The sequence below is a fragment of the Phalacrocorax aristotelis genome, chromosome 2 (assembly GCF_949628215.1).
Source record: "Phalacrocorax aristotelis chromosome 2, bGulAri2.1, whole genome shotgun sequence".
NCBI lineage: Eukaryota > Metazoa > Chordata > Aves > Suliformes > Phalacrocoracidae > Phalacrocorax > Phalacrocorax aristotelis.
The window spans coordinates 132681181-132698360 of record NC_134277.1 but is presented as its reverse complement, the minus strand read 5'-3'; the positions used below and the strand labels follow the sequence as shown (position 1 = coordinate 132698360).

The 17180-nt window shown below is 39.5% G+C and overlaps 1 protein-coding gene across 2 annotated transcripts in view; it reads right to left on the bottom strand.

Moving 5' to 3' along the window:
* Window positions 1-4923: 4923 nt before the first annotated feature.
* KCNB2 (potassium voltage-gated channel subfamily B member 2) overlaps window positions 4924-17180 on the bottom strand; it is a 208313-nt gene continuing 196056 nt past the window's right edge. For both annotated transcript variants that reach the window (XM_075085237.1, XM_075085236.1), the window contains exon 3: window positions 4924-7925. In XM_075085237.1, coding sequence (XP_074941338.1) covers window positions 5763-7925 — 2163 coding nt within the window. In that variant the 3' untranslated portion in view covers window positions 4924-5762. The remainder of the gene's footprint in view (window positions 7926-17180) is intronic.

The window sequence follows — 17180 nt, the reverse complement described above, 5'->3', positions numbered from 1 at the left end:
ATGTTACTCCACCTGTAGATGTCACATGGTGTGTGATTACTGAACAAGACACCATCACACGATGCAAACAATTTTGTCTCTGCCTGCCAGTCACCTAACCTTTCTTCAGTATGGAAATCAATAGAGTAGCTGCAAAGGATTTGGCTCCCAGAACACCTGATCTGTTTTAGAATATGAAATAATTTCAGTTGGAATTCAAAGCGAGTACCACTAAGTAATAAAAATGTATTAGACAAGAGACAAATAGTCACACTTATACTGATGGCTCTCTTAGTAGCATTTAGCAGTCAACTGCTTTTACAAAAGCTCTTGCAAAAGCACTGAATAAATGCATTGAAACAACTTGCAGGTTGAAGAGGACACTGGAGGAGTCAGAGCATTTTAAAACTAGAAAACTTGTGAAGCTGTGAGATGGTATGGCTGCAACAATAACAGAGAGAAATGACACTCAGTTCTTCTTGCTCCGTAGTTCAAATGCAGTAGAGTCCATCTGGTCATTTGCACCAGAACACCAAAATGTTTTCCTGATAAACAAGACACACCTATCATCTCATTTGGTGGGTTATCTTCTAATTGGTCCCAAGAAGATGAGAAGGTTGGTATTTGGAGGGCAAAGGGAAGAGATCCAAAGATTAGCAAAGGTAAGAACACACAGTATCTTCCTTTTCAGGAAAGTCTTCTGAAAAATGATTACAGATCAGAGGTTCATGTAGCAGGTGAGTGGGTAATACATAACTGAAAATCTCTGTAGAGACCTGTTGGTTCTAGGATAAAAATTAAGATGGGGTAGGACTGGAATTAAATCTTTTGCTACTGGCTTTTTTACCCCATTAAGTGTGAACAAGGGCTATTTTATTTATGTCTTATTATATCTCTTGTTATTATAGTATATTAAAACCTGCCTTGTTTACTTACATTTTTCTGCCTTTCTTCCCCCTTTGCTGTGTTTGCATTTCTTGCTTGATCTGTGCTGGCTACTTTGAAAAAAACCCCCATATTTCTTGCTTTTTTTTCTTTTAAAGTATATTTTGCATGATCAAAATATATCCAAATGATTAAAAAATTAAATGAATGAAAGAAACCAGTCAGGTAGGCCCTGGACATTTTTACCAGGCTGACTATATTTGCAATAGGGCTTGAAAAAGACACTGGCTTCTGTACTGGACAGTGGTTTACAGATGAGGTTGAAGGAATTAATTAAATAATTTGAAGGTAAATCCTGTTTCAAATAGACCTAAGGAAACAGAAGCTCAGTCCACATGTTGGGGAAGAGATCTACTTTTAAAAGAACTAGTTGTTTTTCAAGGAATAAAAACATGTTACCCAGTGTTACCTGTTAGGAAAAGACCCAAGAAGCCAATTGTCATTTTGATTTATGTATGCTATAGGCAAAAATACAATTTGCTGTACACGGTTTTGGTAACATAATATTGTGCTGAGAAGCTCTTCAAGTCAGTTGCTCTAGTGTTAGATCAGATATCACCTCTCTAACATCACTAATGTTTGAATTTTGAAACCGATTTTGAAGTGAGGACACAGTGCAATAGTTTGCTGCGTTAGCACAGAGGCTCCTATGTTCTATACAATGAAGCACTAAAAGGCCTTTTGTGTTTTTATTTTAAAAAAGTGTATTTTATATAAATTCTGTAGTGCAATAACTTCCTACACCATATTACATTCTTTACGTTATATGCTTCCCCTGTAAACAGCTTTCCTTTATGAACTTCCTTTGCAGTTTGTGCGACATATTATTCCCCCCACCCTAGATTTGGATTATGTGACTATTTACTCAAAAATTGTTCTGATTACTCTGTGAGCATCTTTTAAACATGTAGATTTGGTTTCATTATTGAAAAGGAATGAAAACTTTTATTCAGGATTCTGCAGTTAGTATAAAATATAAAAAATAGATTGATTGCAAAGCTATCTCCCTGAACAATCTTCATTTTCCAGTGATACAAAGAGTCAGACCCCTTTCAGGTGCACAGGGGAGTAACTTCGTCTTAAGACTCCTTAAGTTGTTTTGAAATCCCACAGCTGTTGGAGACTGACTCCAGAACTCAAAAACAACCCTCCCTTTACTGTGGTGAATGGCTAATAATCTGAAATGGCTTCAAAGTTTTAGAAAACCAGAAAAATATACTCAGGTAATTTTGCATAATTTGCTACATAGCAATTCATGATGAATGAAGTGATCCTGGACTGCACTTCTTACATGTGTTGTACTGGAATGAAAGTTAGGTCCAGTCCTGCAATTGCTCAAGTAAATGTTTTGATCAGGAATTACACATGAGCTAGGTATTCAGGAGTGGATCCCATGCATGCAGTCAAGACTGGAAAAAACCAAATGTCTAAATCTGTGCTTCTGGAAATTCAGCATAGTCAAAAGTATAGAATGAAGTTATACCAAAAGCACTTCTGAAGCTTAATCCTTTTGCTTCCAAGACTTAAAAAAACCCAAACAACCAGCATCTGTTAATAAAGAGATTTGCATTTCCTTTGCTCGTACAATTTCAAAATAAATGTGCTTCTCTGAAAACATTTAAAATATGGCAGTCAATACGGGCCTGGTCTTCTCATCTGATTTATATAGTTAAAGTTCCTGTTGATTTTAATTGAGAGAGAGACTCTTGCCATCCTCATTTCTATTTCAATCAGTCCTCTTTTCCATCAGACTCCCATTAGTTTCAGGCGAAATTTGTCTGTACAAGGATTGAGGCTTTGATTTCACCGCTATTGAATTAGTGATTTTAATAGCACAGAATCAGGTTTGCATAAAGTGTAGCTCAGGAGAGCTTAAGGAATCAAATCTCTGTTCCTGCAATATGCTCCCTATGGCTGGATTCCTCCCTTTCCACCAAGTGGCACAGATCTGAGGGGGCTTTTCCAAAGCATAAGGGTTACCTGGGAGAAAAAGCACATGGTAGGAACACAACACAGACCTCAGTCTTGCCAAAACAGTATCATTATCTTGAATGGGATTTTTCTGTGGATCCAGAGCATGGGATCAGATCCCATTTGGACTTAATTTGGTCTTCATTAGTTCACTAGGATGTAAAGGCAGATCGAACAGGCCCATGTGATTTCATAAAACTGCACATAGAAAATACAGACCAACACTTTAGGCATATAAAAATTGACTGGCATTTAGTTTTAGTCACTGAAATATCTAGGAAGAAAAAAAATAAAAATAAATATAGAAGATTAATGACTATAAAATACTCAAGACCTACGTTTTGGAACAGTGAGACACAACGTGATTGAAAAATGTTAAGCAGAATGCCATATAAATAGGTAAAACTGAATGCAGCAACAAGTTGCAATGAACTGCAACTTAAGACAAAAAGATTCATTTTCATTTTGAGAATTAATGACCAGACATTGTTCAGAAAAAAAACACATTATAGTCCCAGTTTTTGAAATGACTGAAGAGCCGCCTCAATGTTATCTTGTTATGGAAATCAGAAAACTTATGGAAATACAGAAAACTCTTTTTTGTGTTAAACCAAAGGGTTGTGCTGAGTTTATTGTTTGGCTCAGCAACGAGAATCCATCTTTTGGGGCTTTTCAAACTTGCCTTTTTTCCATGGGCCAGGCTTGAGTGAGGTCTGTGGCATCAGCCCAGCCATTTCAAGCAGAGGGCAATGTTGCAACAAAAACGCTTGCTCTTTTACATTAAATGCATTAGATGCCTGACTTTTACTCGTTTAAGTGGCAGAAAATGACACATAAGTAAAAATTAACCTAGGTCCACTATGGGAAGTAGAAGCCTGCTGTTACAAACCGCATGTTGGTTGGTCTAAAGTGCTTTTAAGGCTTCCATTCTTTCTGTCTCAGTGTCTTTGCAATGCTTGCTGTTGCAGCGCTGACCTGGAAGAAACATTCACTCCCTTCTGTGCACAGGGAAGTGAGAGGCCCAATCTCTGGCAACAAGGCTGTGGGACAGTGGGGAACAGATGCTAGAATTTCTAAACACCTCCTCAGACTTCTGGGCCCTCTGGCTGGGCCCTCTGGCTATTAGCTGCAAGGCTGGACTGCTGCTCTTACAATACTCTTGTAAGGGAGTATCCAATTTCCGCAGAAAATCACAGGACAGCAAGAAAACACCTGTATTCTGTTTTCCTAAAAAAACCCCGCCCAACACTTCATAGGACATGCCTGTGTAGTGGCACACTTTTGCTTATGATTAAGATTCATGAATTGAATAACGTTTTTATGATTGAGGGAATTAAAGCGATCTACAGGCTTTTGTATATTATAGCATAGGAAGCTATTGGTGCTGGATAAAAAATCAATAGCTTTTTTCAGACAGTGGTTAGATGGGAACTTTGTAATGAAGGCTTTGGTTCAGCATCTTTCTTTTACAAAACAGGAGAATATCAGAGAAACCAAAGGTCCATTGGCAGGATTGACATTTCCCTTTACTTAAGTATAGGGGAAATCCTATACTCTGCTTTTGGAATAGCCATAGGCGTATGGATTGAGGCAAAGTTGGTGAGTCAGGTGATACCTTCTGTCAGTCCAAATGATTGAACAGACAAGCTTCAGGCATGGAAGGCCTGGGGCAAGTCACATGTTCTTGAAGCCTGTTTTTTTTCCAGCTATATGATTTGTGATAATAAAAGGTACCACTTCTCCCTACAAAGCTTGTCTCTTACATCTTTACACCCGAATGGCTTCAACAACATTGCCATTATTGAAGTGTGGGCACTGCATGTAAAGAAAAGGGAAAGACAGCTCAGAGATCATGTAGAAGCAAATATTGTTAAATCAAAGGAAATAAAGAACGTGGGTAATATTTTTTTTAAATACCAAGTTAAATATTCTAAGAGATTGAGAACTTTTGGATATGTCTATATAGCCATTTGGCACTATTTATTGCCACAGAACTAACTCTATGGGTATTTTTTTAATTTTAAAATGGAACATTTTTTTTCTTGGTTATGAAATGTTGGCAGTTTTCTATAAAAATGTCAAATGCTTCAAGTTCTGGTCATTAAATCTTTGCTTTTCCTCACAGGATCATTAATGAAACTGACAAATGCAATAACTAAGGTTATGCAAATAAAAAAAACCATCATGATTTACAGCACAGATAAACTAAAATACTGTAGTCCTTAATTAACAGATATACTCATGAGCTTTTTAACAGAAAGCAAGATATGTGAGATGCTTTAAGTAGAAGTTGCAATTTTGCAACATAAGTCTGTACAAAACCTCCAGGCAGCACGCTGTGAAGGAAGTACCTGTGTCCCAGGAAATGCTTTTTCCATAAATCCTTGTTAACAGTAGCTTTCCCCCCAGCCCCAAACTATTTACAAATATATGTATTTTGCAAGCTCAAAGCACCTTGTTTCACATCTTTATGAATGCATGCATTGACATTTCATCCTTTCATGTGCAAATTCTAAAATTCATTTTAACTAAGAAAACAAAAAAAGTTAAAAGAGTTCAAAATCTGTCTACAATCATAAGTGAAAGGATCAAAAATGTCAGATGTTGCAGAACACTGGCTCCTAACAGAGCTCTCTTTATTTTATTCACTGTTCTTGACTCATTTTTTCCCCTTTTTTTCAATTTGTTACAAAAAGCAGTCTCTCTTTTTTTTTTTTTAAATTAAACAGTATTTAAACTAAACAACTCTTCATGCCATGCAAAAATAACATTTTATGCACTTTTTTTTTGAGGCTTTGCATGTTTTAGTTCATAGGCATTACTAACTGTGTTTTAAGAAAAAGTATTTTTATTGCTTTTGTAACTAGTCACATGCTAGTTTCGCGTGTGGGACAGTAACCAGTTTCTCCTGGACTTGAATGGATTTCTGGGGCAAATAAATGGTTTTCCATTTTGTGCCCTTCTTGGTTACTGTCTTTCTTTACCTCACCCACAGCATGGTAAATGTCTTGGGTACAGTTGTGGCTCACACTTTTGGGTGAAGAGCTGACCTGTGGCTCCTTTGTTAAATAACTGCCATCACTGTGTTTATCCCCACAGCAATTTGTCTTGATATCCTGTTGTTTTTCATGTTTTATACCGTGTAACTCCATAAACTCCTCTTCTTCTCCAGTGTCTATTTCAGTGAAACTCCTCCTCTCTTTTGAAGGGAAAGTGAAAATCTTTTGTTTGGGAAAGAGAGGGGATGATTTTTTAACAGGTCCCTGACAAAGTTCTGATGCGTCAGCACCAAGTAAAGGTCGTTCACCTTGGGGTGAATTTTCTTCTAGGAGAATGGTGCTTATGTGCTGAGGGGTGGCCTGTGTGAAGTCTGCTCCTGCCATTACTGGCAGTGGCCTTGCAGTGCTCGGTGGAGTTTGTGGAGCACCACCTCTACTGTCTTTAAAATTAACTTTAAGGGATCTAGATTTTAATGGGTTGCTACCTTTCATGGAACTTTTGGGGCTTTCCATGGCAGTGTCTAAATGCAAATGACCATGCAAAACAGTTTGGGGTCCACTGCCGTCACTGATAACAGCTCTGTCAATTGGATTATAGTCAAAGGTGACATCGGTTGGAGAAAACATTCTGTCTTTTGTGAACGGTTTAAACTGAGAACCCCTTACTCTTTGGTTGTCTTCCAGGTTAACAGCATCAGATGGAAATCTCATTTGCAAGTGAGAGCCAGGAAACAGAGAAAGGGGAGACCTTTCAGTTTCTGTGAAGTCAGTTGCACAACTAGCAAAACTGTCGATACTGGATGTGCTTCTCATGTCTGTTACGACGTCTGTAGGTCCAGTTGGCAACGGATCTCTCTGACCTGTTACTTCTTCCATTTCTATTTCTTCTTCATACACAGGTGGCTTTGCTGACTGGTCTTGGTAACCAGCATTAAGATTAGGCTGAGACTGAGTTTTAGTGATTTCATTATACAACATCTCCAGTTTTTGAGCACTGAGGTGCTGTGGGCTGGAGGATGCTGCGGCGTTGTTTAATTGCTCGTGGGAGTCTTGTTGACTAACTTCTTGGTATTTGTTCTCATAAGATTTGTTTGAGCTTGTTTCTGACACTGTCCTTCTGGCCCATTTCCACCGGCTTGGGGACAGGTGGTTGTCATCAGGTATCTCCTTTGGATTGGCTGCTTCTCCAGGTTTACCTGAATCTACTGCTACATCTATCATTTCCATACTGCGAGCAAAGGCATCTTTCAGGTTCATGGAGACAATACTGCCATTTCTTTTAGCTCGCTCAAGTGCTTCTCTCCTCTTAATCGCTTTCTCCTGTCTTTTCTGCTCCTTATAAAACTCTGAGAAATTGTTTACAATAATTGGTATGGGCAGGGCTATGACCAGCACTCCAGCAATACAGCAAAGTCCTCCAACTATTTTACCTAATAACGTCTTAGGATAAATGTCACCGTATCCTACAGTAGTCATAGTGATTGTTGCCCACCAGAATGATGCAGGGATACTGGTAAATTTTGTAGCATCCTCATCTTTTTCAGCAAAGAATACAAGACTCGAAAATATCATTATTCCCATGGCTAAAAATAATATCAACAAGCCCAATTCATTGTAACTCCGCCTGAGCGTAAAACCTAAAGACTGAAGGCCTGTTGAATGTCTGGCAAGCTTAAGAATCCTTAGGATCCTCATAATACGAAATATCTGAACCACACGCCTGACATTTTGGAACTGCAGGACACTTTTGTTGGACTCTGTGAGGAAAATGGTGACATAGTACGGCAAGATAGCCAGTAAGTCAATGACATTTAATGGGCCTTTGAAGAACTTCCACTTATTTGGTGAGGACAGAAAACGCAAAAGGTACTCCATGGTAAACCAAGCAATACACACAGCTTCAACGTGTGCTAGCTGAGGGTTGTCATTTGGCTGCCCAAATTCATCTATTTCTTGAAGCTCTGGCAGTGTGTTAAGAGACAAAGCAATAGTGGACAGTACGATGAACAGAATGGACACAATGGCCAAAATCTGTAAAACAAAATAAACAACATTTTGGTTAGACTGATACAAGTGTATTCGTCAGGGCTTACTTAAATCCTTTCAATTGTGCATGTGTCAGATAAACTCAGAATGCTGGAAGCTGCTTTGGCTGCTTTTAATGTTTTGATTTTTGCACAGAGAGAAAACATTAGAATCACCTTAGACACGGTCAAAACCTGATGGTTTTACTGCCTGCAGTAAAGCCAATTCATTTCAGAAAGCAAGCCATGACTGGTCTTAACATTTTTAAATTACAATGGGAGGTGAAAATTATTATTGTAAGTTACCAAGTGAAGGATATAAAGTTCCTGCTAATGGGCAGAACATTATTAATTTTCTGCATTAAGTGTAATTATGTAAAACTTTACAAAGTGCAGAGAAGTGACTGGGAAATACCATATTGTAAGCTATCGATTTAGTACTACATAGTGCACACCTTCCTAGCTGTGAGTAAACTTATGAACCAAAAGTCCAAGTTAAGAAAAATAAACAAGAAGCATTGTTCAGGAGACTAGTCCTGCTGAGTTGTCATGTCTAGACAAATATCAGGTGCTACAAGAATTGAACATATCGGCCCTGAATTAGGTTGAAAGCAAGACGTTAGAAAGTAAGCAGTAGTATGAAGGTGAACCCAGTTTCTCATCATGATTAAAATGTGTAAGCAGATCACTGCTTCCTAGAAATAACGTTTCAATTTCTGTCTCAGGAGATAGGTTTTCTGAAATATTTTTTCATTAATTTTGATAAAGTTCAGGTACCTCTGCACCTCACAGCCTTCCATTTCACCTGGAATAGCTGGTCATTCTCATTTATAGAACCAATATAATGAGGAAAGAAATTAATCTATCAGAGAACCTAATGGTTTTAGTAGAAAGTTTAGTTATTTATAGTCAAAGGTATATGGGCAGCTTTGAGATAGTGTGTGAAGCGTTAAAGTGATGCAAAAATTGTAACACTTTACTTGGAAAAAAGATATTGTTTTATTGAGAAGTCCTAAATAAATCCAGGTTTCTATTAGAAATACTATAATAAATTGTTTTCTGTTTTAAAGCTCAGTTTAAGCTAATTCATAAAAGCATTTGCTCTCATTTCTCAGAAGTGGTACTGTTAAATCCGTTTGGTGATGTTTGGTGTACTTCCAAGGGCACGCTAAGCCTGATAAAATTGCTGTAATACCCAAGAAGAGTGAAATGCAGCTAAGGAGAATGCAGATGTGATGAGTATATGGGGAGAGGTTGGTCACAGTGGTGATACTGGCTCCAGAGATGGAAAGACCACCTCACTCTAACTTTGAGAAAAATAGTGGTAAGCCTGGTTCAGCTAGGGGTTACTGAGCTCAAATTCAGCTCTCTAAGCACATGAAATTGCTCATGGCGTGAGGGTCCATATTTGGCATCATGTTGTATTTATGTGCTCTCCTTGGCCTTTTTCAGCTAATTATAGTATAGAACAGGTAACACCTTTCATATTTTCAAGTATTCCAAACAGATTTGATTCTCCCCCTACCAGTTCTGCTTCTGCCTTTTTTTTTTTTTTAGCCATATTTATTGGAGGAGTAAGATCCATTTATTTCTCCTGCCAAGTGAATTGTGGCCTACCTGCCTTCATCCTTCATACAGCCCATTCAAAAAACATACTCTGGTTAACTGATCCCATTTAGAAGGGCTATACACCCCTTTAAAATAACAGCAAAAGAAGCCAATCTTAGTAAAGAATGTAGGCAATAACACTGCCCTAGGCAGGGCTGAATAGTGAAATTTGTGAGATCCTGTAGCTAGGACAGAGGCAGACAAAAGGCAACACTATTGGAGAGCAATAACTACCTTTCAAACTGTGAAAGTTGCCTGTATCAGATTTCACTGTGAAAAAGTTTGAAGCTTAAATAGAGTATACTAGGTTCTCCACTGAAATTACTGTGAAATAACTAATGTGTGCTCGAGTTCTCCAACATACTCAGTAACATAATTATGCTTTCAGAATTCAAAGAACAAATAAACATGGCACAGATCTGAATTGTTGAGCTTGCAGTTTCTGTCAAACTGATTGCTTCCTCATTAGGGCCGGCATCACAATGTAAATAACAGCGTAGGAAAAAGCTGTACAATACAAGGACACAATTATTTGACATGTGTTTTCTTAAAAAAGAAAATAATGAGAATGTATCTGCCTGATTGTCATCAAACTGGTTTAGTTAGGAAATATTGGCATTTTAATCTGTCACAGGGAATTTATTTTATGCCTAAATGTTCACCAGCATACAAAAGATCCTAGAAAAGAGGTGAGTCAATGTATAGCACCCCTCCTTACACTGTGTGACAATGCTAAAACTCCATGCATTTTATAGGTCTTGAATGCAAAACTTTCCTATTCAGAATTGCCACCAGGGTGTTTTACTGACAACAACCATCTATCTGTTTGTTCCAGCCATTCATTCATATGCTGATAACATGCAAGCCTGAACTCTGCCAGCTATTTGAATAAAATCTACAGAGTAGCAGGCCTGGAATTTTTGGTGTTTTATACATATCATCTATAAGAACGAGTCTGTTATTGGTGAAAAAAAAATCACAGCAAAAGAAAGTGTTTTGGTTTCTTCTAGTGTAAAAATTTCAAGCTTTTGTTTGTCTGGGACTTTGTTGTATAATTAAAGTTGTGCATCATTCCACACACGGTATGTTTTAATTGTTGCAATTGAATAGATTTTACAACTCATTAGGCAAAGAATGGCAGGGGATCTCTAGGAAGAACAATAGCAACTACGAGAAAAAGAAGGCAAAAAGGGACCCCCTGTTCTGGGTCTACGTAAATAACACTTTGCAGATAGTGTTATGCTGGTAAATCCTCATAGACCAGCTGTAGCGTATATTAACAGAAGCACTGAGTTTATAAGAAGGGCCTGTAGCAATCTGCTCGGCTACCTATGCTGATACAGAAGAGCAAATAAAACCTCCGCTGACAATCTTTACAAGCAAAACTTTCTGTGTCCTGGGCATATTTCTGGAACTGTATTGTGCAGTGAAATGCCCGGAAAATTTTGCATACTCCAGGTAAGCAGTCTATGACCACATTTTAGCTATATAATTCTTGACATACTATATTTAATCTGCATTTCAGAATATAAACAATATTCTGTTTAAATGAGAGATTCTGGTAGTTTATGTCGTTTAGCTATGGTTCTACAAAAACACATAAAAATCCAACTCTTATTAAACTTTTAAAACATTTCCTTATAAATTGCAAAATGCTTCCAAAAGAATGGACATATTTAATTTCCTTTCTTATGGGCTGGGTATGAGACATTTGAATCTGCTGCTGATGCAATGAATAGGAAAACATTCCTTGAGTTAATGAAGCAGTCTTAACGGGCTGCTCCAGATACTCTTGTTTCTGATTTTTGTGGGGGCAAGAACTGTTAGCAGTCTGAAAATGTAGTGGTTTCCCAGTATTGAGTTGCTGCTAAAAATGGATTTGTTTCCCTGTGCATTCATCTTGTCACTCCTTATTGCCAGCACTGTGAGGATTTCTGCATAGAATAAGCATACAAACCAAGGTAGAACAGAAAGGTGTAATGGAGTAGGCTTCAAATTGCTCCTGGCAGTTCTGCAACAATTGATACTGTGAAAAGACTCCTGACATAACTGACACGCCAGTGCTATTGTTATATAAAGCAGAGAAAAAGTATACATTAGGTTCATGCTAAAGTATAGCTGTTCAGGGAAAGTTCAGTTGAGCCATATCTAACAGCCAGTGCAATATATTTGATTAATATAGGTTTCATACTGTAATCAGGTAAAACTGTATTAGCATTTGACACTGTCTCCCATAGCCTCCTCACAGGCAAGCTAAGGAAGTGCGTGTTGGATGAGAGGACAGTGAGGTGGACAGAGAACTGGCTCAACAACAGAGCTCAGAGGGTTGTGATCAATGGAGCAGAGTCTGGATGGAGGCCTGTCACTAGTGGTGTTCCCCAGGGGTCTGTGCTGGGTCCAATCCTGTTTAATCATCAATGACCTGGATGAAGGGATAGAGTGTAACCTCAGCATGTTCACTGATGATACCAAGCTGGGAGGAGTAGCTGGTATACCAGAAGGCTGTGCTGCCATCCAACGAGACGTGGACAGGATGGAGAGCTGGGCTAAAGGGAACCTGATGAAATTCAACAAGAGCAAGTGCAAGGTCCTGCACCTAGGTGGGAACAACCCCAAGCACCAGTACAGGCTGGGGGCTGACCTGCTGGAAAGCGGCTCTGCTGAGAAGGACCTGGGAGTGCTGGTGGACAGCAAGGTGACCCTGAGCCAGCAAGGTGCCCTTGTGGCCAAGAAGGCCAACGGTATCCTGGGCTGTATGAAAAGGAGTGTGGTCAGCAGGTCGAGGGAGGTTATCCTCCCTGTCTACTCTGCCCTGGTGAGACCACATTTGGAGTACTGTGTCCAGTTTTGGGCCTCCCAGTTTAAGAAGGACAGGGAACTGCTTGAGCAAGTCCAGCAGAGGTCTACAAAGATGATCAGGGGACTGGAGCATCTCCCATATGAGGAAAGGCTGAGTGACTTGGGTTTGTTTAGCCTGGAGAAGAGAAGACTGTGGGGGGATTTCATCAATACCTATAAATACTTAAAGGATGGGTGTCAGGACAATGGGACTAGGCTCTTTTCATTAGTGCCCAATGACAGGCCAAGGGGCAATGGGCACAAGTTGGAATATAGGAAGTTCCACCTCAATACGAGAAAAAAAACTCCTTTCCTGTGAGGGTGACAGAGCAGTGGAACAGGCTGCCCAGGGAGGTTGTGGACTCTCCTCCCCTGGAGACATTCAAGACCTTCCTGGATGCGTTCCTGTGCACCCTGCTCTAGGTGTCCCTGCTCAAGGGGGGGGGGTGTTGGACAAGATGATCTCCAGAGGTCCCGCCCAACCCCTACCGTTCTGGGATTCTGGGATTGATTCTGTGATTCTGTGATTGTTTTTGTTCCAGGGTGGGATCTAGGGTAGGATCTAGACCATTTAAATAACAGACAGCTATATAGCCTCATTACTTTTCAAATCTCTAGCCTCCACAGGCAGTGAAATTTATGTCTGTTACATATTCTTTCTCTTAAATATATGATATTATTTTCAAATAAAGTGCTCTAGCAGTATCTTTAGTTCTGGCTTTAGAAAAAAAACTTAAATAAAAATAGTCATCGTTCAGCTTTTGAAAGACCTCTGATAATAGTTGCTGGAGAACTGTATCAAATTTCTTGAGCACTTAGCTTTATATTCTTAGAAGTATCTGCTTTTGGGAAAGAGGTGTCTAGATCTAGATTTGGGCAGATAGATAGCTGGAGTTGGTCTAGGTTCTTCAGAAATACCTGAGAGCTACCAAGTGCTGTAGCCAGCAGGCCATGCTGCATCTTGCATAAAAGTGTCCTTAGCCTGTAGCACAGAGCTCCCAGCTTGTGCCCAGACACTCCACCAACTCACAACCACACTGGCAGAAGCAGAAGGTCAGATCATGGAGGTTTTAATTTCTCTGAGAGAGTAAGCCCATGAAAGTGGAAGACATACTTGTAGGCTTGATGGGAAATTTATGGAAATCAGTTTGAACCAGCAGCATCCTTTACTGTCAAGAGTTTTCTGACTGTGATAAAGAGTTTGCAACTGAATGGAATAAAATGTTTTGCTGAGTAGAAGCACTGTCTTGTGCATCTGCCTAAATCTGTGTGTGTCCTGTTCTTGACACCTGGGACTATCCAAACGAGATGCTCATTGGGGCAGCAAAGACAACACTACAAGTTGAGCTGCTTCCAACTATAAGCATTATCACATGAGGAATTTCAAGAAGAGTCGAGGCTTCAGACTGTAGATATTTAGGGGAAGGGGACATTATACTTCCCCTCAGCAATGCAAAGGAGAAGCATGTTTTTACATGTGTACAAACTGGATAAGTACAAGGATATTTTACCAGCTAATAATAGCACTCATCAGTACAGCACCATGGCACTGCCTTCAGCAGCTGCCACCGCTGTTCCTTGCTAGACACTGCAGAACAAGGTCATGAGACAGCACCTCTGTTCCAGGTCTCTTCATTGTCTCCCTTCATTGTGTCCCTGGGACTTCCTAGTTAAAAGCATCACCTCATGCTTCTGGCCCATGATTCTACATGGTGCTGCTCTGCAGAGAGGACTGTATTCGGCTCACACCTGCCTGCTGGCAATTCTACACTCAAAAAGTGCACCTGTGTGTCACAGCTCACATCATGAACAGTCTGGCAGACTCAGAAGTCTGTTACTTGGAATCTGAGGTTTCAACAGGCCACTCTGAAAAAGTTCAACAGAGAGGCAAGACATTTTGCTACTAATAACAGGGTATCACCCTTACTGGCTAATGCTGTTTATTAACATAAAGTCCTCGGCCAGGAGAGACAAATAGGGACAAACCCTACCTGGATTTGGTCCAAACTGGAATGCAATAGAGTTATGGCAAGCCTTAAGTATGCCAATTCTAGCCAATCTTATGGTTCTGCAATACTGAAAATTATGTAAGAATAGATTTATTCTATAAGTTTGCAAATACTCCTTGTCTTAAGTAATGGAAAAATTCATTGCCAGTTACTAAAATTAGATCTAGGTACCAACTTAAAATTATCCTGAAACTATTACTGAGAAATAAATAAGACATCAGCCTCCAGCTGGGGCAGGTACTGTGATCTCAGCCTCCGCTTTGTCATTACGAGACCTGAGTCAGTACTTGCAAGAGTGGAGACAGAATTTCATGATATAGTAAGAAAGAAGTTTACATCATTCTGTCATAAAGCCTCAGAACAGACATCCTTTGTGGTTATCTTACAGGGCCTGCAAACCATCGTTACAAGGGGAAAATTGCCACTGCTTATGCATATCTACCCTTTCAGAGTACACCTTTCATCTCTTTTTACTCCTCTAGAATAACCTCTGATTGCAGACTCCTGGCACAGGTCTAACAGCTTCACACAGAATACAGTGTTTAATTTTTGAAAAATAAGATGGAGGAGAGGGGAATAATTTAACAGAGTAACATGAATTTAGTTCAGCTTACAGCTATATCACAGTTGCCCTTTCAGGAACACATCTGATAATGGCTCTGACAGCATGTGTAATCACTGAACAGCTTCCCTCTGCTGCTCTTGATCTCCTTCCTTGATGACATTATTTAGAATTCTGACCTTTCATTTCCGCTTTTTCCTAGATCATTATTATTAATATTTTTAAGGACTCAATTTGAATGTTCTTCATTGATCTTTCAGGAATATTAATTAAGCCTGACATTAACTTCCATATATGAAGGTTAAGCTATTAGTTTTGTACTTATCTGGTGCCTAAGTGATGCACCAGAAGTCTTTTCTTTTCGTCTTTACACGGGGATGACTGTCACCTTAAAAGCTTAGTCTAGGTATGCTTATTTAGGAGGTTTTCACTAAAGACTTCATTACTAGCACCATAGATACTCCCTATCATATCTTTAGAAATGAGAAGTGGCTACTAGTTCATTAGTAGATGAGCAGCCACTGCTCTGTCTTCAGTTCAGCTTGACAGAGCCAAATTCCCATTAAGCTAGGGAATTCAAGTACTTCTAGATGTTTATTCATTGTTCCATGAAGTTCAGTGGTGACTTTACCTAAGCAGTAATTTCTTAAGGGGCATATGTCCAGGGATGTGCTGTCCTATCAAGATCACCCCGACTGGGAGCCAACGTGCGTAGTAGTGAAGCTGAGGGCAGGTAGTCAGAGGGACTGCCTTTGCTTCTGTAATGTGGTGTCCTTCAGGTCTGTGTCTGACAAGGCTCAAGGGAGGTATGAGTTTGCTGCATACCAATTCCAGTAGGCATGGAAGACTAACGATGATAACATCACCATGATCATAATGATGATAAGTCTAGTGGGAGGGGTAACAACAGGTAGTTAAAGATTAATTTTACCACTAGGTCACTCAAACTTCTTCAAGTGCAGCTATATCTAAGCAAGGTATTTTGAAATCAGCTGTGGTAGGTTTACCTGACCTGAGAAACTACTACTGTCTTGGCACATCCTTCACTTTGGAAGTTCAGTCGTAAAGCCTTTCTGTGTAGCTGATACCCTTCCTGCTTGAGAGCCCTGCGTGAAGCCCATTTTTTTCACAAAGCTTTTCTGTACCTAGCCCTCTTCCACTTTGTGCTGACCTTCCCATTCCATAGACTAATATTTGCCTTAGAAGACCCAGACTCTCAGAGGGGATAAATCTGCTTAGGAAAGGATCCTGTGTTCTTTGAGAGCAGCCTGGTATACTTCTGGTTTAAATTAACAGTAATAAAATACATCTGTCTTGCATTCTTACAGGTAAATTACTGGGTTTTTTGTAATTATGCTATTAGCATGACAGTAATAGGATACATCCCTCCTGCACTCTGTGGTGGGCAAACTGCATTTACTTAATGACTTGATTATTGCCCTAGGGAAGGATGACCTTGGGGTTTGCACCGCCTAGGATTTCAGCAGCAGCATTTAGTAAAATTTGGGTCTGAGCATTTGATTATGGCTGAATATGGAGGTGACTTGGTATAAGGCAATCTCCCAGTGGATCATATGGGAAAATGAGGGTCCTGGGAATGTGAACTGAGTCTCTACAAATCTGAAGTCAGGGAGCGTTAAAGTCTATTAGAACAAAAGTGGCACATTAGTTACATAGCAGGAGATTAAGTACAACATTGCTGAAATTTGCAGGATGTATTTACTAAATATTGTGACCAAAAAGTGGTGACAGAGATCTTGGAGACCATAGAAATTGCACTAGGCACAAGTAATAGGCAATGGATTGCAAGTGTGACTATTAGCTGCATCTTCAGCACAGCCCTGAAGAAACTTGCTGTAACTAACTGTGAGCAGAGGTTGAGGATAATACTGGGGGTATTGGTTAGACTGGCAAAGATGGGAGACCTTAAGTAGTCACAGATGAAGGTAGTCTTCATAGTTTGAGAGGAGGCATATGTATTCAGTTCAGCATCAGTGGAAACAACCCTGAATACTGTTTATTTAGCACAAAGCTAATCAGCATTACTTTGGGCTTGCTAACAGCTTAAAATCCATATCAAGTCAGTTCTAATATTTTTTTTTTGTTGAAAAGCAAAAAGCTATCTGAGCTGGAGACATGAAATCAATTATTTAATGATAAATAGCAAACTGCCCACTAGGACTTAATGTAGAAGAAATGGCAGATCCAGAGTCAGTGTAAGTGAATGGGAACTGTTTTAATTTTT